Below are 24,721 nucleotides of genomic sequence, written 5' to 3'. Positions count from 1 at the left end.
ACGGCGTTCCGCCTGTGGGTTCAGAGGAGAACAGCCTGACTTCCAGGCCAGCGCCCCAGCCGGGGTCAGAAACTCCAACCCACGGCTGGAGCACCGTCTATCTGGTTTATACCGCTCACACACAGCCCTGGGAATTGAAAATAAGCTGTGTTGTACTGGGGAGGGATGAAGTGAACAGGGAAGTCAGGGGAATACTAATCGAGGAGAAAATGAGTCCCTGTGACCGTTCCCGAGGAGAGTCGGAGGGACCGAAGGTTGCCACCAGTGTTCCCGGGTCTGTGTGGGGCGTGATATAAACAGCACCAGGATGGAGTCATGTCTACGATTTGCCTTGATTAACAGGTTTCCTATTCTTTTCCCGTTTGTCCATTTTGTTTTGTTTTTCTTCTCCTGTTTTCTGTATTTTGTTTGTTTTTGCTCTCTGGGAATGCCTGTTCTCCTACCTGTCTGCATCCTTCTCCTTTCCCTGCCGCCCCCCTGCCCCGCTAACCCACCCCATCCCAACTCACCACCCTCCATGAGCAGTGGCCGCATCCATTACACTGAGATGTATGAAATGCTGACTCTCATGTCACCTCCGCTAGGCCTCGGCAAGAGATGTCCCTCCAAAGTGGCATATAAGGTAGACCACCCCTTCCTTTGTTCTGGGCTAGAGACCAACAGGAAATGGGATCTAGTTGTGGGGAGGCCAGAACATGGGGAGGAAGCCAGGCTGGGGAGGCGGAGGAGGGCACTAAAAAGGAAAGGCATGATGAGACTCAGGAGTCAGGAAGGTTCCCAGGAGGCTGAAGGTTCCCATGAGATGATTCAAGGAATGGTTTTCAATACTATTCACCATGATTTTTTGTGTGATATTTTGTGTTTCTACAACTGTGTGGCTTCTTGTGAGTGAGTGACCTGACAAGCAGTGTGCTAAGTGGTATGTTTCCTTTTAGAGGAGGCAGAGTGGTGGCCTGTGGGATGGCATAGATGGGCAAGAAGGAAGCCTACAGCAAAGCAGCTATCAGTGCTCATATATCAGTGCAAAGAAGTATCTTCAATCAGATTAATTAAGGAAATCACACCGAAATTCCTTTAAACATGGAATTGTTAGGGGAAAAGAAAATTCCTTTAAACAAGAAATTTTTAGGAGACAGGAAAACTCTTAACAAATGTTTTCACCCATGACATAAGAAGAATGGCACAGGTTCCTTCTAGGTATAAGAAGAAAAGAGGAACGTGTCCTCCATCCTGTGATAAACTAAGGAATGCGGCTCTATCATCCCATTAGCCCAGCTACCCAGTTCTCTTGGAAATACTCGAAAGGAAGGGAAATAATGGGCATAAATTGTATTCAGCATTAAATTGGCCTTACAGGCATGACATAGTTATGGGGCCTGGCCCGGAGTTATGGGTGGATTCCCCCGTGGCTTGCCACTTTGAGATGATTGTGCACTGGGAGTCACTTGCCATCAGGGTGCTCATAGCTTTTGGTCATGAGCGGTTTTGCCACCCAATAGTAATAGTTACAGTCAGTTCCCCTTCTGCTGTTTATACGGACCCAGAACTCGGGAGCTTTTATTCACCTGGGAACACATCATAGTAATGCTTCCACTTCTCTAGAAGTTTAAAAAAGTGGGAGAGAGATGGAACTCAAATCCAAACAAACTGGCTTTCCACTCTAAGACACCCTGTGGCATCAGCTTTAGGCAGGATGCCACAGTGGAACGCTAGACACCCTTCTTTGGGAAGAGGTACTTCCCTCCCTGCCAGGCTGGTGGTTCTGCCAGAGGACCTTCTCCTGCTGCTACCTCAGGTTGTATGGCTGCAGAGAGCATCTCACTGGAACATGGCTGTTAGGCACCCTCATTCCCCCAGTACATGGCTCCTCCTACACAGCTTAGGGGCTGGCATCCTTTTTGCTCATGATGGCCACATCCAAAAGTACCAGGTGGTGGAATGTGGCCTTGAATTTGTACTTCCGGGATGCAGCTTGGTGGGAGAAGGGGAGCAGGGATTGGAGGAAAAGTTAAAGAACTCCAAAAGCAAGATACTCTCTGGAAAGTGGATTTGGCCATTTCACTGTGATCCTTTCTTTGGGTGAGGGGAACAAGGCCTGCCCACTCTGCTCCTGCCTGAGCCACCCTTCTCTTGTTCTGTTCTCTGCTGTCCCCATCCTCCTACCCCAGAGCCTGTTTGCACTCTCCCCTTTATCCATCCTGCTCCACCTCACCCTTTAGATAAGTTGAACTTATGCATGTTCAGTCATGTGCTGGCAAATTTCATCTATTAAAGACTCAAAAAGGGGGCACCAGGATGCATCTTTCAAGTCAGATAAGCAAAGCAAAATCTCATTTCTCACTATATTTCCGTGTGAGTTTCTGGGGGTACTCATGGGACAAGTGGAAATATGGAGCAGCCTTGAACAGGGAATGGAGCCACCTCCCAGAGCTGACTCCTCTCCTTGAGCCTCTTCTTTTAGATATCACTTCCCATCTCCTTCAAAGACATTCTTAGGACTCCATAGGGGAGCCCTACAGAATGATTAGGGAAGTCCCTTCCCTTTGGAATTTGGCATCATTCCCTCAGTGGGGGAAAAAAAAAACCCGCATCAAATGAGCCTTAAGTGAGAAGCAGGGAGAGGAGGACTGGGGTAGGGGATGGGGATCCTTGCCCTTCTTTTTTGTCTGTGCATTTGACCTCTGGTCTTTTCTTCCTTTCTCACTGAGGTGTCTTTTTTTTTTTTTTTTTTTTTGCCTGCTCTTTCTTTTTTCTCTTCCACACAGAGGCTGGTCCTGATGAACATGCCAGTAGCTGAGGACATGACAGTCCACTTCACCTCCACGCTTATGGCTCTGATCCGGACAGCTCTGGACATTAAAATTGCCAAAGGTAAGCTTCGGAAGGGAGGTGGGAAGGAGGAATTCTGGAACAACTCATGCAGGTGGCACAGGACGGAGATATTTGAACTATCATCCATCCGGCTAAGGACACAACAATGCAGTCATCTGAACATCAAGTATCTGACTCAGTAACTAATATTTGCCATTTCCTTCTGGTACAGAGAATGGTTTGATCATCTCTGGGGCTGCTTTCAGAGTTAAAAGTGTATGTTCTTTAGTGTCTGGCTTATAATATGTATTCTAGAAATATTTATTGACCAAAGGTTAATTTTATCCTCCTTTTCCACGTATGGCTTATTTTCTGTGAAGTCTTGAGAGGCGTCTGTAGCAGAAGGTGCTGCCATAGAGGCCATGGTAGTATTTTATTCCTCTTGATTTCTAATCACTGATTTAGGAGAGAACAGGTTTACCACTACTTCCAGTTGGACCTTTGGCCTTTCTGTTCTTGCCCGATCTAAATCCTTGTAAAATGAGGTCACTCAGACTATGGAGTTTGGGTTGCTGGAAGGATTGATGTATGGATAAGGCTGAGGAATGTACTTGCGGCTATTTTAATTTTCTCCTCTGGTATACTGAGCACCTGGGAGGCTTTCAGAATGAATGAGGAAGCTGCTGTTAGTCTCAGGGCCTCAGATCTCTTGGCAGGATATCTCTGAGTCACTGAAAACGGGAGCCAAAATGTGTTCTGCTTCTTCAGCAGAAAGACCTGGTATTGCGAGACCCACCATCACTAAATGCCAAGATCTCCTCTTAGAATATGAGGTCCCCTGCTCATTCAGCTCCTACCCCCACCTCTTCCTTCAGTCCTTGTTATTTCTGGGTCTGTTCTGATCTATTTGCTAGTAATGGATCTTCTTCTAGGTGGTGCAGACAGGCAGCAGCTAGACTCGGAGCTACAAAAGGAGACCCTAGCCATCTGGCCCCACCTATCCCAGAAGATGCTGGATCTGCTTGTGCCCATGCCCAAAGGTTCGGGTCTTCTCCTGGATATCCTTGTCACTGTGGGCCCAGCATGTGAAGGCCACATCTTCTGGGGAAACCAAGAGCGATCGAAGAGATAAGGGAAGTTTGCCCTTTTATCCTTAAGTCCCTTTGGTCATTATTAATTGAAAACATGTTCTTTAAGATAGGTCACAGTGGTTGTGGATGAGACTTCCTGGGTGTATAGCTCTCTCCCTCTACATAATACTGCTCAGCAAAGCCTCCTGGGGGAAAGGATATTGTCACTTAGCTGTAGAGATTTAGGATGGTAGGTGTGATGCTTACTCATGTATTGCCTATCCTCCGTATCATAACCATCACTAGGTGGGCATGCAAGCCCCCTGAGGACAGATCGAGGACCTATGCACTCTGTATCCTTAGAGCCTGGCACCATGGGGGCCCTCACCATAGGTTGGTTGAATGGGTAACTGACAGTGCACACCTGTTGCAGAGTGGGTAACAAGTCTTAGAGGTTCCTCATCTCTCCCTTCATCTTCCCCCTCTTCACTGTCATGCCACATTTGTGTTTTTAGCCTCTGACCTGACTGTGGGCAAAATCTATGCAGCAATGATGATCATGGACTACTATAAGCAGAGTAAGGTGAAGAAGCAGAGGCAGCAGCTGGAGGAACAGGTGAAGGTCAATGCCAGCATGCTAAGCGGGTGGGCCGTGAGGAGTTCCAGGAGGGGATAGGCCTGTGCATTCCTGGGGCATAGTGCCCTGCAGGGACTTAGAAGCAGCAGTAATGGGTGCAGACCCAAGAACTTGCTAGTGATGTGGAATTAGAAACCCAGTGGATCGAAGTTTAAAGTAGTCACACAAAGAGTAAGTTATATGCCTGTATTATCCATGTAAACTATTTTCCCCATAGCAAACTCCGTAGTCACTGGAATTTTCTTCTCCTTCCCTTTTTCTTTTTTAACCCAGAAAAATGCCCCCATGTTCCAGCGCATGGAGCCCTCATCTCTGCCTCAGGAGATTATTGCTAATGCCAAAGCCCTGCCTTACCTCCAGCAGGACCCCGTTTCAGGCCTGTGAGTAGCACCAAAACGTCTCTGGCATGGCTGCTTGCCATCCGTCACCCATGCCATTGTGCAGACCCCAAAACTCACTGCTCAGAAGGGCCTAAGAAAGAATACTCTGAGCTTGAGTGATCCTTTATCTGAAGTTGGATATTTTAAAATGATTTTCAGCAGGAGTAAGAAAAACAGACTAAGCATGCTTAGCACTGTGGTTAGCTTCAGACACCGATCATTGTGAATCAACAGTAGAAGAAGGGAGTTTGACTTGTCTTTTAATCCACTTGGGTCTTAGTTGTAGTTCTGTTGTGAAGAATCATCATCTCCTATCTAATTCTTGGTTATCGCTTCCCCATGGATCTAGTGTCCCGCTGGAAGATAGAGCCTCCCTCACGGGTGTCATGCTGGCTGAGTGTAAGAGGGGAAGAGAACCAGCAGTTACTGCTTTCCCTGAGGTTGACACTTCTAGAGACACTATTTGCAGGATCTCACTTGATTCCCACTCCAGCAGCCTACTATACCCTGGAGGTATATATTAATCTCACCTTACACATGAAGAAACTGGAGACTAAGTGAGGTTAACTACGTTGCCTAAAGTCATACGGCTAGTAGAATATGGAATTGGAATTTAAGTCAGTTATTTCTGACCCTAGAGTGTTTTCACTATACCATGTTTTCTTTAATGAACAAAAGGGGCCTTTATTCAGAAAGGGACCTTTTTCTGTAATAGAAGTGGAAATAAAATCCAAATTAAGGAATTTTCTTATCCTTCTGAGTGATAAGCCTTAGCCTCAATTTATCTACTGTATAGCATATGTATCTTACTATATTTTGATCATCAGCAAGCATTTAGTGAGTATCCAAAGAACATGAGTCTTTACTCGATGTAAGTGAGCTTTTGTGATTGGGTTTAACAAAGTCCCAGTTCTTATAAACCAGAAATCACTAAATTGCATAACTTAATTATCAGGGGAGTGATACTCAGGGCTTGAGAATGAGACCTCTGTTGGAGCCATTTGGAATTGCCCAGATCATTGATTGCTTTCTGCCTGTGGTGCTGGAGATCTGTTTTTGAAAAGCACTGTTTTCAGAGATAAAGTCCAACACCTTTGGAAGAGAAGAAAAGGACCAGAGTCAGACCAAGGCCAAAGCCATTGGTGTTGTTTGTTTACAATTTGATGTGATGAAGTGCAGGATGTGAATTCTCCTGTCCACAGAAAACAAGTCAGTGTTTATTTTCTGTCTTTGTAAGAGGAAGGGAAGGAAGTATGATCGGAACAGTGGGACTGCTCCACTGGAAGGGTTTACACTTTTTTTTGGCCAGTCCTTGGCTTAGAAATGAGGGATACCAACCCCTTAATTGCAATCTCTGTTTTATCTACAGCAATTTGCTATGCAAATTAACCCCCACTATAGGATCACTTCGGCTTTTTTCCCCATATATTTATTGATCCATTTACTCATTGATTTTTACCAATATCTATTAAGAGCCAATATGGCCCCAGAGCTGGCTCAGGCACTGAGGCTACAGCAGAGAACAAGTCCCCACCGAGACAAATCTGGAAGAAGAAATTACAAGAGCAATACAGGCAAACCGTGCTGAGGGGCGGGCTGTTGTGATGTCGTGGAAACAGCTCACCCAGTTTGAGGGTTTAGAGAGGCCTTCCTGAGGAAGTAACATTTGAGTGAGACTTGAAGACAAGCTCTTCAAGAGTGGTAAGAGAAAATATGGTGAGTTTAAGGAACCTAAAGGCTGTCATGATGGCTGGGGCATGGAGAGCTCAGGGGAGGTGTTATGTTGTGGATTTGGAGAGATACACAGGGGCTAGTATTTTGGAGGCATTATAAGCAGGATAGACGTTGCATGTTGTCTTAGGATGGTGAGGTTTTACGCATCAGAATGATGTGATCAGTTGTGTGCTTTTTTAAATTCAGTAGAGACTAAATGGATTGGAGGGGAGCAGTTCTAGAGGCAAGAACGCCATTTTGTAGGTTACTGCAGTTGTGTACATTATCAGTGATGGTAGCTTGGATGAGTGGGTTAGAGATGGAGACAGATGGTCAGACTTGAGATATTTAGTAGATAGACCAGACAGGATTTGGTGATTGATTTGCTACACGGACTAAAGGGGAAGGAGGAAGCAAAGGATTCTGGGTGAAGCCTTTGGGTGCATGTTAATACATTCCTAAAATGGGACACTGGTGGAATAGCAGCCTGGTTCCTCAGAACCATCTGTGTTTCTGGAGCCATGCATTGCTCAGTAGAGGTTGATCTAGGGGTACAGTGGTGGACATAACAGATAGGGTCACTCCCTCAAATCTGATGGAAAACCAGATATTAAACAGAGGATTATTAGATAGAAGAAAAGTTGCATTTTCAGTTATTTAATTATAGTTCTGATAAGTCTTCTACACTCTTGGAGTAGCCTCTATTAAAATCTTGAGGCAGAAACAAGCCTAGCATATCCCATGAACTAAAAACAGCTGGCGTGTCTGGAGTGCAGGGAGCAAATAGGAAAGTGGTACAAGAGGCGGCTAGTGAGGTAGGGATCGTGAGGGAGGCAGTGTTCAGAATTCTGGACTTTATCCCCCAGCTTGATAAAGTTTTCAAAGTAGGAGATTACTCTGGGTTCCACTTATTCAACTCTGTGAGACAGATAAGTGTTTCCAAGGATCATCTCCCTCTGTTAAGGATTCTGTAATTACTGCCTGTAGGACAAAAAGGAACTCATTTCTTTCTTTCTGAGACATGATCTCACTCTGTTGCCCAGGTTGGTCTTAAGCTCCTGAGCTCAAGCTGTCCTCCCACTTTGGCCTCCCTAGTGCTGAGAGGACAGGTGTGAGCCGTAGCGCAGAGCTGAGAACCCATTCTTATACTAGCTGTGCTCATGTTGTTCCCAGTGGTTCTCAGGCGATGCCACAGTGAGAAAGATGACAGACATTTAGGAAGGTCATTTAAATATCAGGTCACTCTCTAGCAGCTGTGAAAACTCAGCAAAAGCTCTCACTGTCAGAAGGGGACAGATTAGGTGATTCTCTGCTATTCAGATCTTTCCCTTTAATATAAAAACCATACCTATGGATGTTTTTAAGTAATTGACAATCCTTGCTCATGCCCTGAGTTTTCCATTGGATGCAGAGTCATCAGCAATAGACTTAAAAGAGATGGTATCCCATCTCTTCCCTCCTAACTAACTCCACCACCAAGAGAGCTGCTGCCCAGCCACTGACCCCAGTTCCATAATCTGGAAGCTCACTCTGTTCTTGAGCAGGTCAGACGGTGGCTATCACCATACTGGTGGCAGTCAGCCAATAATTTGGCAACAGGCTCCACATTCTCCAGAAAGCTTGGCTGCCCCTTGCTCTCCAAACCAGTCCAGTGCATCCCATCAGGTTAAGAGTGTCTGGAAGTACCAGACAGTGGTTTATGCTGTGCCAGTTCTCCATTCTTTTCACTTGGAGACCTCTAAACCCTGGGCAAACTTTATCCCTGTCCTCTTTTTTCACCACCACATCTGAAATCCTTCTCAGTTCATGAACCAACAGATTTAGCGTATGGTACAGAGTACTCTTTCAATAAATGGTAACGGAATTGGACTGTTTAGTTTGGCCGGGGATATGGGCAAAATAAGACCATATTCTTACTGTGAGTAGGGAAATGTTTTAAAAAGACCATGGCTGCTTAATATTGAAACAAACTGTTCACTGTGTAAACTATTGTATTTTTTCCACCACATGGGGAAACTGAGCAGAAACAGGTTTACAATCTAGTGTTGGTCTTCCATATGGCTGAGTGGGACAAATGATGTCATTTGTTGCAGATATGCTAGTCCCCAGCAGAATAATGAATGGTTCCAAAGGCAGGATGCAGGTCGAAAACACCAGTCTGTCTTTTCCAGTGCTTTTTTTTTTTTTTTTTTTTTTAAAGTTATCAGACTTACGAAAGCCAGTCAAGGCTAACAGGTATTGCCCTGCTGGGGTGGGAATTGCTAGTGGCAGCCATGACATGACTGTCCCTCATTACCTCTGGATTGGACATTGTTTTTCAGGAGTGGCCGGACTGGATATCCTTCGATGAGTCCACTCTCTCCCCAGGAGATATTCCAGTTGGCTTGTATGGACCCTGCCGATGATGGACAGTTCCAGGAACAGCAGTCTCTGGTGAATGCATGAGTTATATGACCTCGAAAATACTTCCTTGGTTTCCTGATCCCTCTCAGTAACTTTTATTACATAGTCATGATCCGTCAGGAAAATCCTTTCTGGTAGTCCAGCCAATTGCCCTGGGGGTGTCCTGCCTCAGCCCTTTTCTAGCCCAGTTTCTTGTGTGGTCTGAAAATGTTCCCTCTTCCAGTTCTACAGTCTAAGCGGTCCCTTCCCTGCAGCAGGAACTTAAGACCTAAAGTCACATATAAAATCTCGCCTTTGATGGGAAGCTTGAAGATGCCTCACCAAAGAATGATTGACACTAACCATGCCTCTTAGTGTAGCTAGGTACTGCTTGTGGGACACACAACTGCCCCATGCCGTTCCTTAGTGATGCCCAGTGGCAAGCCATCTGCCAGGAGGTACAGAAGACTGTCCTACCTCTGCTCTGTGTGGGTTCAGGCACATTGCCCCTTTTGGTCACAATTCCACAAAGTCAAAGACATTCTTACAGGCCCCTAAAGTCACTTTCCTGACCCCAAAATAAGTTTATTAGCATAAGGGGTGAAATTCCTGAGACCTAGTGAGTCAAGCATAAAGACGAGAGGGAGATTGAAGTTTTGGCTTAGTTAATACAAAGCTAAAATATGGTTCCTAAACATCATCGACTTTACCCGTATTGCTGGTTCAGGAGCCATTAGCTCAAGGTCCCCCACCCCAACCTCAGCTTAGAATTGCAAAAGTCTGTACAGACAGCTTGTACTAAGTGAGTTCCATATCATGTAAATTGATTCATCTGTGGCTCTTCCCTCCTCACTGCTACTGTGCTGAATGAATAATGATGTATGAGGGAATGAGCACCCCCTCAGAGGGCGATAAACCCTCAGTAGCTCAACAACTGTGTGATTCTATCTCCTGCGAATGCTGAGACAGAGAATCCTGCATAGTGGCTTGGGGAAGACAGCTAGTCCACATACCCCCAGGGCTGAGCGACTGACTGCCTGAGGGTGTTCTTGATGAGGTGGGTAGGAACTCCTGGAGTCATCCCCTGCGATCCCCTGTGAGGAACTTAGCACCAAGACCTAGGGCTAATTGCTATAGATAGTTGGATTCTTAAAAGGGCCTCACAGCTTTTTGTCTGCCTGGTGATGTGTCTAGTGGGGAAAAAAATCGCAATAATGTGTCCTTTCTTTCACAGGGAGACTTTATGACATCATTTCTGCGGGTTCCCCAGGGCTGAGCCGTAGTGCCAGGACTTTTTGGATATGTGTTCATCTCATTGTCAGTACTGGTGTCTGTAATTCAATTCAGGTGTCAGCCTGTGCTACACACTTACCACTGTGTGTACTTCTGCCCATCCCTCGGGGCCCCTGCTCCACGTCCACAGTCCCATGACTGTGTCTGTGCATATGGAGTGTGCGTCTCATACCGCCTCTGATACCTGTAGACTGCAGTGTTGTTACCGCATCTGTTTGGAGTCAGAACCATGTGCTGTATAAAGCATGTACCACAAACACTATAACTCCCTTAAGTGCACATAGCACATGTCTTGGGAAAGTACCACTCCCATACACACGAGAAACCACTCAGCCAAATGGTCAGAGAGGCTAAGGAGGGGGGGTCCCAGATACTCTTTCGTTTGGGCGATGCCCTACATGTTTTTAGGGTGTCATTTGCTAAATATAAAATAGCTTTTTCTGGTATGATCTCCATCTGCCCAAGATGTTCTTAGCTCTCTTTGTTGGGTAGCCCATGTAAACATCTCCCATACAGCTCTTTATGCAATGACACCAGCTATCTGTATAGAGCATGCACGACTGCCAAACTAACAGTCTTTAACCAGGAAATTAACAAGAACGACAGAACCTTAGAGATTTCCAATCCAACACTCTAGGCTGGCTCAATCCAAAACAATAGCCATTAGCCACATGTGGATAGTGCAAACAAAATATAAACTATCTGATTTTTATATCGATTACATGTTGACATGCTAATATTTGGATATATTCAGCTAAATTAAATGTTACTAAATTTCATTTACCTTTTACAACGTGGTTACCCAGCTAGAGCTTCCTGTCTGGGACATAGAGCACATATGTGCACACAAAAACACATATACATACAACTGAGGCCTAAAAGCTGCAAGTCTCTCTTTTGAAAGCCATTCTTGAGGCGGCTGAATTGTCCACTGGACATGAGATGCAATGAGATGGAACCAAGTCCCACGAGCATGGCTGTGTGTTTATTTCTAGGAGCCAGAGGTTAGTGAATTAAAAAGCGTGCAGCCCTCTAACCATGGCATCTACCTTCCTTCGGATACCCAGGAGCATGCGGGATCTGGGAGGGCATCTTCTATGCCACGTCTGACTGTGGATCCCCAGGTAAAAAGCAACCACCTACCTTAATGCAGTGGCATCTGGGCTGTATTAGGTGGGTTATAGAATAATATCTGATACTTGCAGGTGAGCCCTTGACTTGCCCACACCCCTTCCCTCTAAATAAAACGTGGTTCATGGGCTTTCTCTAATAGAGCCTGCTCCTCCAGTGTTTTCAGTGACCCCCTAACCACAACAGCCCAGTCAACAAAATTGCATACTTCTCTCTGGATGGGCTAAACATTCTCAAGATTCAACCAGCCATGCAAATAATATCTTCCAGGATTTTCTGTGTACTTTCCCATCCTTTTTTCATTTCCTGACTCCTCCAGCACATATGCAGTTACTTACACACACAGGTCCGTGTCAGGACTGTCTGTCCTAACCAGTACAGGCCACGCCTCATTTCTTTGTCTGTTTTCCTGGCTTTTTCCTGTCTGTCTGTCTTACATCAGGTTTTGACAGAGACAAGAAGTTCTTGTGGATTTGTTTTAGTATCTGTGGCAAATCAAAAGGCCAGAATTTAAAATGGGGTTAGGTGGATTGATGGCAGAGGGAGAGTGATACATTCTTAGCAGTTGTTAAATCATAAGCTCTCCTAGGCTTTAGGGCTGCAGGGCAGGGCCTTCTCTGGCAAGGGCATTAAGAAAAATAGCAGAGCCATGCTTCTTTCATGGGGTAGCCTTTTTGACAGTTGCCCTCACATGTTTCAAAGCAGCACAGTATTTGCTGCAGTCTGACTGTGCCCCATGGTAGAGGGCTCTGTGGGAGCTTGCACAGTGCCTGCCTGCAGTCTGCTTCGCTTTGCCGTGGTACACTCAGCTACAGGAAGAAAAGATCCTGGGCCATTTCCAGTGACTGTGTTAATGTAAGGCTACTTTCTTGAACAGTTCCCTCCAGCTAAGGTTTGAGCAAGAGAGATTCAAGGGATGTTACCATTTGCAGGGGTTACAATTTCCCATCCTCACAGTCTCAGTCCTGCTGCTTCTGTGCTTTTAGATTTTTTCAATCATTAATCCATACCTTGTGTTTCTCTGGGGGCTTCTATTTCCAGGTGGTGACAGACCCTAGCTCCATGAGACGTTCATTTTCCACTATTCGGGATAAGCGTTCAAATTCCTCGTGGTTGGAGGAATTCTCCATGGAGCGAAGCAGTGAAAATACCTACAAGTCCCGTCGCCGGAGTTACCACTCCTCCCTGCGGCTGTCAGCCCACCGTCTGAACTCTGATTCAGGTGAGGAGGTCTTCAGTGTCCAGCTCTTTTATCAGGCAGTGAGTTCCTGCCCTGATGGACTTACTCCGGTGAGGACTGTAAATAACCAGAAAAGAATTCAGAGACAAGGGTAGAAGTGAAGGATTCTCCTTACCAAAGGGAATTCCTATATGTGACTTACATCATGAAACAGGCCAAAGCTCTCCTCCGTGTTTACCATAATGGCTGGTGCAATCCCTTCCTTCTGGAGCAGGGCTATACAAATCATTACAATTGAGAGAGGTTTTCAAATAGTCTTCTGTAAAACCATTGGGGCTTTTTATTAGAGACCCACTGTGAGGATTGAGCTTTAACCACCAATTCCACTGCAACCCAAACAGTGCTACTTGGAATTATTTCCTGTGTTTGGGTGTCATTTAAGCATTTGTTGTTGTTGTTTTTAAAAAAGCAAATTATTAGTCTGGTTTAACCATTTTATTTTACTGGATAAAGGAATGAAAGTTGAAAAAGCAGTGACTTGTCCCATGTCGTAGGGCCATTAAGTGCCAGAATTGGGACTGGAACTGGGATTCTTTCATTTCAATCCTGGGCTTCTCACCCCAGCATTGTTAGGTAGGTTATTACTTAGTTCATAGAAACTTCTTAATTCCCTTCTGCTGGCGCCACCTTCCCTGCCCAAAAGTTGCACAGCCATGTTTATGATATAGAGAATTCCTGAGCCATATTGTTGACCAAAAATCCATATTGTGTGTAGCATAAATAGCAGAATAGATTCTTTGACATATGTATCTCTAGTGGCACCTTGCAAACTTACCTGCTCACAAAATAGGTAATTTTCCAGCCTGTCTTTCTCATCATCTTTTGACATGCTTGGAGAAGCCAGGATTCTTTTAGGGGCCTTAGTTCAGGCTGCTACAACAAATTACCACAGACTGGGTGGCTTAAACAACACGTTCTGGAGGCTGGCAAATCCAACACCAAGGTGCCAGCAGCTCCCTGCCTTCTTTCTGTTCTCACATGATGGAGAGCAGAGAGAAAGGAAGCAAGCACTTTCTGATCAGGGCACTAATCTCACCATGGGGGCCCCACCCTCATGACCTAATCACCTCCCAACACCATCCCATCAGAAACCAGTTAGGCTTCAAGATTTGAATTTGGAGGGGCCACAAACATGTGGTCCCTCTGAGGGTCCAACTCCAGGCTGTGATGTGATGCCAAGACAGAAGTCTCTTTATCGTCATGGTCAGACTTATAACCAAGTGCTTTTGTCACCTCTCACAGGCCACAAGTCTGACACTCACCGCTCAGGGGGCAGGGAGAGGGGACGATCGAAAGAGCGAAAGCATCTTCTCTCTCCTGATGTCTCCCGCTGCAATTCAGAGGAGCGAGGGACCCAGGCTGACTGGGAGTCCCCAGAGCGCCGTCAATCCAGGTCACCCAGTGAGGGCAGGTCACAGACGCCCAACCGACAGGTGAGCACAGAGAGGAAGCCGGCCTACAGTAGGAGGACAGGGAAGAGAGTGGGCTGTATCATTAGGTGCAAATCATGGGCATTTAGCAACCACATTCAAGCACCCAGAAAGGCTGGAGCTTCACAGGAAACTATACCGATAGTACATTAGAGGTTAGCTGCTCAATGCTTGTGTACTCAGAGATGATCTGAATTCACAGGAAACCAGATTTCCCCACTCCCCCACCCCGCCCAAGAAATGTGGTGTCTAGAGGTCACTTCAGAATCCAGAGATATAAATAGGTTGACAGATGTCTCAGCCAGATTTGGGAGGAGATGATGGTCCTGCAGCCAGAAAGATTCCTTTGACCATCTTGTGATAATCAGTATTTGTGAGAATGGTGATTCAACCCTCAGCTCAGGATTCATAAGTCGGAGCAGTTCACCCTCATTTACCTAGCTTCCAGCAGCCCCGACAAGACCATGCCTTTTGCTGAACCAGCAGCCTGGTGCCTAAGGAATAACTAGTGGGGCTGTGTGAAAACATTCTTCCACTCTGTGTCACTCTTCACTACAGCCCTCTGTCTATTCATGGCACTTCGACCCCCTCAACAGAAATGATCAGTGGGGAAAAGGCAGGGCTGCTAATGCAGACCTTCAGCGACACAGCAGTTTTCACATTTTAGTTCAGAACTGAATTACCTACAAAGCTAACTGGGACTGCACATTCCTGGGGCCTGAAGGATTCTGGTGAGACCCAGAAGTCTGCCTTTGAAAAGACCCCTCCTTAGGATTCTCAGCAGGAGGTTTATAGGTCACACCCACCTTAAGAAGTGTTCTCCTGGAGGTTTAGGTGAGGGCAAGTGTGGCCTGAGCCAGCAGCTGAGTGTGCCACATACAGAAGCTGAGTTCAGCAAGCCACTGAAGACATGGGTTGGAATAAGGGTTTCCCAGACTGAGCAATTCCAGAGCGTTGGCTCACCTTCCACGGAGCTGTCTTTCAGCGTGCCCCTTGTTACACAGGCAGAGCCTCCTTAGTAGTCCCAGTGTGCTCTCCACAGGCCTGCCACTCCTAGCATCACCTGGAAGCTTGTTAGAGATGCAGCATCTCGGGCCTCACCCCAGATCATCTGAGTCTGCGTCTTCAGTTTAACCAGATCCCAGGGCTTTGTGTGCACATTCAAGTCTGAGATGTCCTCATCTAAATGCCCTTGACTCCTTAATCGCTTCAATCCCTGTGTCCCTGGGTGGATGTGAATACCACAGGGAGTTCCAGCTCAGGCCTCTCCCCCGCCACCAGAATTCTCTAGAAGGAGGTAGGGACCTTAACAGGGATCATGCCAAGCCCAGTCTAACATGCCGCATCTCTCCTGCTGTACAGGGCACAGGTTCCCTAAGTGAGAGCTCCATCCCCTCTGTCTCTGACACCAGCACCCCAAGAAGAAGTCGTCGGCAGCTCCCGCCCGTCCCGCCAAAGCCCCGGCCCCTCCTTTCCTACAGCTCCCTGATTCGACATGCGGGCAGCATCTCTCCGCCTGCTGATGGAAGCCAGGAGGGCTCCCCACTAACCTCCCAAGCCCTGGAGAGCAACAGCGCTTGCCTGACCGAGTCTTCCAACTCCCCGCACCCCCAGCAGGGCCAACACATCTCCCCACAGCGCTACATCTCCGAGCCCTACTTGGCCCAGCATGAAGACTCCCACGCCTCAGACTGTGGCGAGGAGGAGACGCTCACTTTTGAAGCAGCTGTGGCTACTAGCCTGGGCCGTTCCAACACCATCGGCTCTGCCCCACCCCTGCGGCACAGCTGGCAGATGCCCAACGGGCACTATCGGCGGCGGAGGCGCGGGGGGCCTGGGCCAGGCATGATGTGTGGGGCTGTCAACAACCTGCTGAGTGACACGGAAGAAGATGACAAATGCTAGAGGCTGCTCCCCCCTCCGATGCATGCTCTTCTGTCACATGGAGAAAACCAAGACAGAATTGGGAAGCCAGTGCGGCCCGGGGGGGAGGAAGAGGGAAAAGGAAGATGGAAGGGACACCGTGCATTATCAGAGAAGAGGAAGTAAAGGACAATCGGAACACCAGTCAAACCCACCAAATTGCTTTATTCCCCTTTGCAAGATGGGCACTGCCATAGTTCTGCCTCTTTGCTGGGGAAAGAAAACACAGGAGCGTGGAGGGTTATTCCTGTGGAAGAAGGGACACGAGGATGGCTTTGCTTCCCTTTGCCCCTTCCCACTCTTCTAAAAGCCGTGGAGGGATTGAGCTGGCCTACGTCTACACTCAGTGCCCTGAGAAGCCCGGAAGACTTTCTGGCTCTTAACTGGGGAGTAGTGGAGACCATAGGAGACGACTCTCCTCCCTCGCCAGCTCTTATGCCTCACCCAGCACCACTGCCACCGGGGCAACGGCAGCAGCATCTCATGCATTGCCCTGTGGCTTGCTTCTGCCAGGGCGGCACAGGCTAAGTCAGGAACATCGGATGCCAGGGAGGGAGGAGAAAGCTGGAGCGAAAAGGGTCAGGGTGCTGAGGCAACAGCAGCAAGGGCTGGTCTGGGTGAGAAAAGCCACAGCCCGGCAGCCCCTACCATGAGGGAGACGGTCAGAGAAACAGAACTGGTGGTGCTGGGGGCATAGCCCCCCGTCCCTGAGGCCTGTCACCCACACAGCAGGTGCCGAGTGTTAGGACAGGTCAGGAAGTCCCTCAGGGTCCACAGGGTGCCTGAGGCTCTGGTAAGGGTGAAGGTAAAAGTATTGAACGACCGCTCTGGCATCAGTGCAAGTGGAGTTTGGTCCTAGCGCTGGATCCCATGCTGTTCCAGGCCTTGGCTCTTTAGATGCTGGGCAGCAGGGAACCCTGAGGGTGTGGGTGGAGTAGCAGAGGCCACCTAAGGGACTCAGAACAGAGTCTGTTTTCCAGCCGGTGTAGAAGCAATCAAATATGTGTGACAGTGCTACGGCCACACCAGCACATCCTGGCTGAGCGTCAGCCCGCACTCTGGTCCGTGAGGCAGCAAGGCCAGTGCTGTGCCAAGCCCAGTAAGGCCAAATGCAAAGGTCTAGCCTTTCCTGCCACTCCCCCGAGAGGGGAGAACACACATATCCAAGTAGGCTATCCGCCACTGGGTAGGGACTTCTGTAAAGATGGGAAAGGCTGATAGACTGAAATAAGCTTCTGTGAAAGTCAGGAATGACTGAGGACCTCCCCTGAGGGACCATTGGGACCACAGCTTCTGCAGCTGGTGTGGGGTTCAGGTCATTCTGTCAAGATGCTTTAAGGTGATTAGTAAATATACCTCAGCTTAGACCTGGGCTGCTGCTCCTAGCAAAGCAAGCTCCAGTGGGGCCTCATCACGCAGTAGTATGACAAGACTGGGCCCTGGTCACCTTGCATATTCCCCTGAGCCAAAATGGGGCTTCACCCCTCCCCAGAGTAAGAGCTGGAGCAGACAGTCCCACCCTGTCATTCCCAACTACCCAAACAAATGCAGAAGCACTGAGCAAGACAGCCCTTTCTTGCCCAGCCAGTGCTCTTGTGGCATATGGCATATAGCTCCATTGGAGGGGACATATCACTGGCTTTATGTGGTGGAAATGTACCTTCCCCTTCGGTCCCTTGTTAGTGCCATCACAGCAGGTGAATGGGTGCCCAACAGGGCCCTCCTTTCCCCACTGGGACAGTTGGAGCCTCCCACCCAGGACCCTGAGGACCCCTGCACTGAGCACTCAGTGGATAAACACCCCTCCAGCCCAGACTCAACCCTCCTCTCGGGCAGGAGCAATCCAGAGCTGTTATTTTTCTTGTAAGGAGCCTATTTTTCCCTATTTTTTAATTGAAATATAAATAAGGCATAGCTGTATCAGCCCCGAAAAGCCAAATTCAACCACATGGCTGGAAAATTTGTCATGGCCCTGCCTTCTCTTATGATATTGATGGAGCTTCATGACCCACGGTCAGCCTCCAAACCAAAATTGTCCCAACACAGGAGGCCAATGAGGCAGAGACAGAGCTCTCCCACCCTCAACTCCTCTTTCATCTTCATTTTCCTCTCCTATTTAGCACCTGCGTGCTTGAGGGTGGCTGGGAATGCGACATACGACACCCCGATCCTAATAGGTGTCATCCTTACATAACACTGACGCTGGGCCTTGTATTGTTTTTCAAGTTTCCTCTGCTCAGCGTCATTTCATGCCAAAGTGCTGCTATGGGCTGCTTTGTGTGCACAAAATTGCTTTTTCCACCTTGGAAATGCAGCTTTCCCGAGGGGAAGGCCTACAACAGGACTGACCCTTCTGAGCCAGTGAGTCTATTGCATGGTGTTTTGAGAAAGGGAATTGTAGTGATACCTTGTGCCATTTCAACAGGAGAAATGTAGGCTGGCAGAGCAATTCCCAGAAATGGAATTTGCCTGCAAATAGTATAAACACTAAATTAACTGTGCCAGGAAACCTTCCTGAACTCCTTGAACTCATACATACAAGTATTTGAGTCCTCAATAAAGTGTTGGAAAGCACTGCAGATGCGGTCACCTGACTGACCACCTGGTTTTTCTTTTGCCAGTGGATTTCTTTTATTCACCTTCCCTTGACCAAGAAATTGGGTTTCTTTCCCCTTACCCTGCACTTACTCTTCTATTAAGACCAGAAAATAAAATAATTTTCTGTTGAGTCACAAACTCATTTTTATCATCTCGTTTGGTTTTCTGCTGCCTCTGAACAAAAGTGAATGCCAGCTTTCCCTTGCTAGGTGTCAGAGTCTGCCTCTTCTCTTTCCCTTGAAAAGAGGCCCCTCTAGACCCCAAAACCTATTCTTTTCTCTGGTTAAAAATCACAGCAGTATCTTGAGAAACTCCATGCAAAAAAAGACTACAGCCAGCATTTGAGATATACCACAAGATCAAATTTGGGCACTGGCGGTCCCCTCAGAAGACTCAAGTCATATGTTTAGTTTCTCTTGCTAATGTTGTGTTCACCATCTCCTCAAAGAGTGAAGACAAGAGGAAGGTAAAAGGAGGAGGAAGGAAAACCAAGGCAGAGAGATGTTCTAAATAGGTTTCCATTTAGATACCCCTCTCTTCACCTCAGGCTCCAAGACAGACTCCAGGTAGGGAATGCATGTCTGTCTCTTTCTCTGTCTCCCCATCTCCTAGAGGACAGAGTGCCAGTGACCATTGGACAGGGGTAGGGCTCCAGCCAAGGTGCCCCTGAGCCAGGGTCAGCATAGAATTCCTGGCCCCGTGAAGGGCTCACCCCCTCTAGCGTCCCCTTGGCTCCACCTGAGTCATGAACACAATTGTCAGTGGGGGTCTGTGCTGCTCTTCTAGCTGAAGAATCTGTTTTTATTCTGGGCTTCACTTGTAGTCCCTACCCAGCGTCTCTGTAGGGCACTGAGATCACCAAGAACATTGCCCAGAAGCTGAACTCTAGATGTTCTGGATTTTGACTTCCCTTGACTCTGGGGCCACAAAGAAAAGACCCCACAATCCACCTCTCAGCCAGTATCTCCCTTCCCTGCACAGACTCCTCCCACCCCCATAGAGCCTACGTGGTGAGCATGAGGGTCTTCTTACCTCTGTTCTCCCATCCCAGCCTCTGTTTTGCTGCACGTTAGCACTGATCCAACTCCCGAGATGGTTAATTCTACTCAATCCAAGCTTACTTGCTTGCCTGCCTGACTCTACCACTCTCTCAGCTATTGCGGAATGTTGCATTCTAATGAAATAAGGTTTGGAACTTACCTGGTGCTCTTCGCAAGATGACTGCAACAAGGTGTAGGGTGTCGGGGTGGACGCAAGGCCCACTACTGGATAAAAGCTCTCTGCAGGGCAAGGAGGTCTCTCCTGGCATAATGGAACAAAAATATCAATTTTGATTTTTAAAAATTTTTCATTACATCCTATTTCTCAAGCTCTCTGGATGTTTCATTCTTGGACAGAGTGTTTCTTTAGTGGGTGGGGCCAAGGACAGGTTGAGAGATGATTTCTCAGCTCATTTATAAGATATAAATATTACGAGGTTGTACACAAAGAAAGGGCAAACGTATAGCAGAAGGGAGGCAGACAGCTACCTTTCAGGGATTTTGAGACTTGAAGGTTAAGGAAGTTTCACTGCTATTGTTGTTCATCAGTTTCATGTCTTATGTTTTGAGAGGCTCAGAGGCCTAGGGCTAGTGTGGCCGAGAATCCTGGTGAGAGTCGTTTGCATGCCTTGGGGTGAACTCTTCCCCTGTAGCTGTGTCACCCAGCTTGCAAGTCACAGATCCCAGAGCGATGGGCACTGTCCAGGAGGTACAGGAGAGGACTTTATGATGCTGGAAAGAAGGAAGATGTAGGTCCCTTGCAAGTGGCCAGACAGGGCATGATGGTTTGACTCCAGAAAGAGTCTCTATAGAATCAGGTTCAGGTTCGGATAACTTTTCTTTAAAATATTTCCACACTGAGACTTTCATTTTTAAAAATCCAAACAAAATTAACTCAGGGCTTATGACTTAACCTTTGTATGAAGGTGATCGAAGAGATCCCACATTAATAAGCACTGTCTGTAGCAGTGGCTTTGCCTTTTTGTCTTTTGTTGTTTCTTCTCTGAACCACCCTGTACATCATAGCCAGGTCTACCCCAAATAGAGCAGCAGCTGATGGCTTCTCTGCTGTGTGTGGAGGGAGGGCTTGGCTGCAGAGCTGTGGTGTTTTGTCAGCTGTCAGGTGCTACAGCCCACCCAGAGTACACAGATATAGCACTTTAAGGGACAAAGGAGGAAGAACAGAAAGAACTCTCTTTGCTTTCCAGAGGCCATCTTTTTCTTTCCTTAAATCCTTTCTGCTTTAACCTTCTGAGTTTTATGCATTCCAGAGAGGTCACACCAAGCCAAAGAGAACAAATTCATAGATTGTCCCAACCTACCCAAAGGGCCTGAAAAGCTTCTCTGAACAAAACTCAAGGCAGCTGAGAAGTATGAATGGGGCTCACAGCAAAGTCTGATCAATGGCTGTTGAGGCTGGGGCACTCCAAAACTGCCCTTCTATTTTTTAGCTTTGCTTCCTTCTACTCACCATCTCTCCCCATGCTATAAGTAGGGGAGTTAGTATCTTGACCTTCTAAATGCAAAAGGAGATTTTATAATCATCCATGCTACCTGTACGTACATTCCTGAGGTTTGCATTTTTATTTTTGGAGGTATGAAACAGTTGAGTAGAATCAGGTTACTTTCGACCTGGTCGAAAGATGTGTGGGGATATATGTTTATATCTATTTGTTTGGGGTTTTTTGTTTGGTTGGTGGCTGGGTTTTGTAAGAGACCTATTCTGGACAATGTTTCTAAATCTGTTTCTCTTTAGCAAGTAATTGCCATTGAATTTAGTGATATGATATTTGAGTCAAAAATCTGAGGTTACAGGACCAGCTCTGTCTTTCCTCTCTGGGCCTCCTTTCTGTCGTCTTACTCCTTCTGTCTAAGTTGGACTCTGTCTTTTCCTGAGGACTTAAGATAAGACAGATTAATGAAAAACTGCCCTAAAACTTCAGTGAAAGCCAAGGAGATGCAGAATTTTTTCAGGACATCTTTAACCAATACAAAGTTTATGTCTTGATAAGAAGGTAATTTTTACAATAGTGTAGTAATCTGATAAAACTATTGGAAGTCAAAAATTATATTCCGGCTTTCTGTACTCAGACCTGTGCCTTCAGTAAGCATCACTTCACCTTCTTTCCCTTGTCAACTGAAATATTTATGGTCAGCTAACTTGTGGTGTGAAGTGTCTGTTAATAATGCATAATTTAAAGCACTAAGTCTACACAAATCAGTTTAGAAAAGCCTTCACTTGTTAGATTCCATGAAGTACCTATGAAATTCTCAGCATTGCTACAAGCATTTAATTTTTTTAAAAAAAGAAGCTTCCTGTCTAATGAAACCAGAATCAAGGATTTGCTTTAATTTCCCTCTATTCTTCCCATGTGCCCTTATTATTCTTCTTGTTATCTCTAACTTAAAAAGAATCTATACTTTTTTTTCAATCCAAGAAGTTGAATTTTCATGGTCTAAGCTTCCTTGTGCCACCTTCACTTTGTGCAAATTTAACCCAGTCATAGACCAAATAACCACAAGCCAACACTTAGGATCATCTCCCAGATATATCCTCCAACCCAGCACTGGAAAGCGCAATGAATCTTTTCTTTCTCTCTCTGTCCTACAAGTGTGTCAGAGATAAGAATGGATTGCTGTCTACATTCTACAACCAGACCCTAGAATTTACACCAGGCTGCACCACTTCCTCTTTACTTCACTCAGAGGATGGCCCCCAAACTGAAAAGGGAACCATTCAAATATGCCAAATCCGAATTTGACTTTATTTGGTGACTCAATGTTTTCTTTCCAGCATGCTGACTCTTTTAACAGCAAGTGGCCTATATGGCACAGAAACTACCACTTGAAAGCAAATCTGTTAAACATTTTTATAAGGGATGAGCAGGAAAAACACACTGCAAAATTCTAAAGTGCCATTAATCCATTTTTAAAAATAAAGGTGATATGAAATGAGGGCTAAATGATATAACTGCCAGTTAAGGTAGACAGTAGCTGTCGTCTTAGTTACATTTGATATGGAGTTGTATAATATTAAGCAGATCCCAGTGGAGTTAGTAAAAACATAGGTATTCAGTTTTAATGGCTACCAATTGGGATATACACTTAGCCTGCAGGCTGAACTTTAGTCAGTGTTTTTCTATCCTGGTGTTTTGTGAACAAGTCAAAATTTATACAAAGTCACCCTAAGTGCTGTAATTGCAGAGGAACTTGCCTCTTGGTGATATTAGAGGGCAGTCCAATTCCACTCAAACTGAGTCCAAGATTTAAATTCACCCAGAAAAACAAATGGGGGAGAAAAGCCTAATGCACCAGATGTGTTTGGCATTTCATAGCTGCGACAGTGGAGTAGAGAGTAGGAAGACAAGCTGCAGAACAAAGGCAAAGCGACATAGAAAATATCAGCAGGTCCCAGAAGAGGACAGACTTTGAGATGTGTAAACTTGGATCCTCTTTTTCACTTAGGTTATGGGTAAACTTCTCAGCACAAGATTGGATTCAGAGAACTTCTTTCTGTTAAACTCACCTAGGGTAGTGGATTTCTAGTCCTCAAAGGATTGATAGGTTCCCAAAATTCTCTTTCCAGACCTGGGAGATGGAAAGAAAGAGGTTCTTGCTTTAAAGCGGCTTGAAGACAATCTTTATGACTTCAGTAACTCTTCAACATAGTAGCACCAATAATGGAGAGATTATATTAACTTCCTAGTGGTGAGAATACCATGGGAGGGAAGAAGGGCCAGTGAGTGGGACGGTGATGAGCTTCATCAGGAACAGATTTCAGACTCTGCAGGGTGCACCGGTTCTAGCCTCAAATAACAACATTGCAAGGAGGTGGACTATAGGGTCCACACCTTCTGTCCTTCGGGGCCCATGATCAGGCCATTCCCTCTTTGTTTTGCTCCTAGAGGATGAGCATGTAAGATGAGATCAGGAGGGAAATTGGGTGCTCTGCCTCAGGCTGTTAAAATGCTGCTACCTGCATTCTAAAACGTGCAAGTCATGCCCCACAACACACCTCCTTAGGGGCAGCATCCACCGTGGTGTCCCAGCCTGACACTCCTGCAGTCACGGTGTTTGAATGGCAGCTGATGCTGGCCCACCCAGAGTATCGGTGCCTCTCTCCTAAAGCCACAGTTCAGCACTGCATGTTGACCAGGCGGATATCCTGTAATATAGATGCTCGTTTGGATCCAAAAGGAAAACCATTAAAAATAAAAGAAAGATGAAAAACTTTAATGTTTTTGGGGGGATAAAAGAAAAGAATCAATAAAACCTTGTTGTAAAGAATTTATCAGCCTGATTTCCCTCACTTGATGTGTTTCTTTGCTGCTACCAAAAAGGGAGATCACGGGAGTGAAGCCTGCCAGACCCTCAGGGTGAGCTGGCAGCAGTCTCTGCAGTGTGCTTAGTCGGGGTCTTCTCAGCCCACTCGGGACAAATTCAGGAGGCTTTCAAAGTCCCAAGGACATCCTGGCCCTGGAAGGTTTTCTTTTATTAAAAAGTGCAGTTTAGTGCTGGGTGTGGTAGCTGGTACCTGTTACCCCAGGTATTCAGGAAGCTAGCTCAGAAGTATCGCTTGAGGCTAGGAGTTCGAGACAGGCCTGGGTGACAGAGTGAGACCCTCATTTCTTAAAAATTATAGGAGAAAAAAATGTTCTCTGCCTTGGAGAAATTTAAAAAAAAAAAAACAATTCCATAAAAACTGGTTCGCCGATAGGGATAAACAGATTTTCTAATCAGGACGTTGTCCTGATCTCCAGGTGAGGAGTTTAATAAGGTAGCCAGAGAACTCCCTTGGGGAACAACAGGGCTTTGTGACCAGAAAATCTATGCCCAGCCTCCTCTCTGAAAAAAAGGTCAGGGGGATTATAGGATACCAGCTCAGCCGCCAAGTTCAGGAAGCAGCTGATTCCCAGGCCTCTTAGGAGGAAGAACGGACAGTATCTCCTGTCTGTATCACTCCCCTTTAACTGCAATCACTCCCTTGCCACAGGGAAAGCAGCAAGCTCCAGGCCCAGGCGTCCATTTGATTTGCCACTCCGAAAACTGACTGTTTTATTCTGCTTGGGGAAA

General features: G+C 46.5%; 1 protein-coding gene across 8 annotated transcripts in view; it reads left to right on the top strand.

The window, feature by feature from the left end:
• The window catches only part of CACNA1E (calcium voltage-gated channel subunit alpha1 E), a 502,806-nt gene extending 478,522 nt beyond the window's left edge, over positions 1 to 24,284 (top strand). For 5 of the 8 annotated variants that reach the window (XM_032291227.1, XM_032291223.1, XM_032291225.1 and 2 more), the window contains 10 exons: positions 526 to 622; positions 2,766 to 2,871; positions 3,744 to 3,851; positions 4,397 to 4,497; positions 4,792 to 4,898; positions 8,933 to 9,044; positions 11,282 to 11,410; positions 12,459 to 12,639; positions 13,900 to 14,090; positions 15,450 to 24,284. In XM_032291227.1, coding sequence (XP_032147118.1) covers positions 526 to 622; positions 2,766 to 2,871; positions 3,744 to 3,851; positions 4,397 to 4,497; positions 4,792 to 4,898; positions 8,933 to 9,044; positions 11,282 to 11,410; positions 12,459 to 12,639; positions 13,900 to 14,090; positions 15,450 to 15,992 — 1,675 coding nt within the window. In that variant the 3' untranslated portion in view covers positions 15,993 to 24,284. The remainder of the gene's footprint in view (positions 1 to 525; positions 623 to 2,765; positions 2,872 to 3,743; positions 3,852 to 4,396; positions 4,498 to 4,791; positions 4,899 to 8,932; positions 9,045 to 11,281; positions 11,411 to 12,458; positions 12,640 to 13,899; positions 14,091 to 15,449) is intronic. The other 3 variants (XM_032291226.1, XM_032291228.1, XM_032291222.1) reach the window with 2 other exon arrangements.
• The last annotated feature ends 437 nt before the right edge of the window (positions 24,285 to 24,721 follow it).

Source organism: Sapajus apella, unplaced genomic scaffold (genome assembly GCF_009761245.1).
Source record: "Sapajus apella isolate SASKATOON/1434 unplaced genomic scaffold, GSC_monkey_1.0 scaffold25, whole genome shotgun sequence".
Lineage (NCBI taxonomy): Eukaryota > Metazoa > Chordata > Mammalia > Primates > Cebidae > Sapajus > Sapajus apella.
The sequence above is the reverse complement of the archived record's forward strand: the minus strand, read 5'-3'. Positions and strand labels throughout refer to the sequence as shown.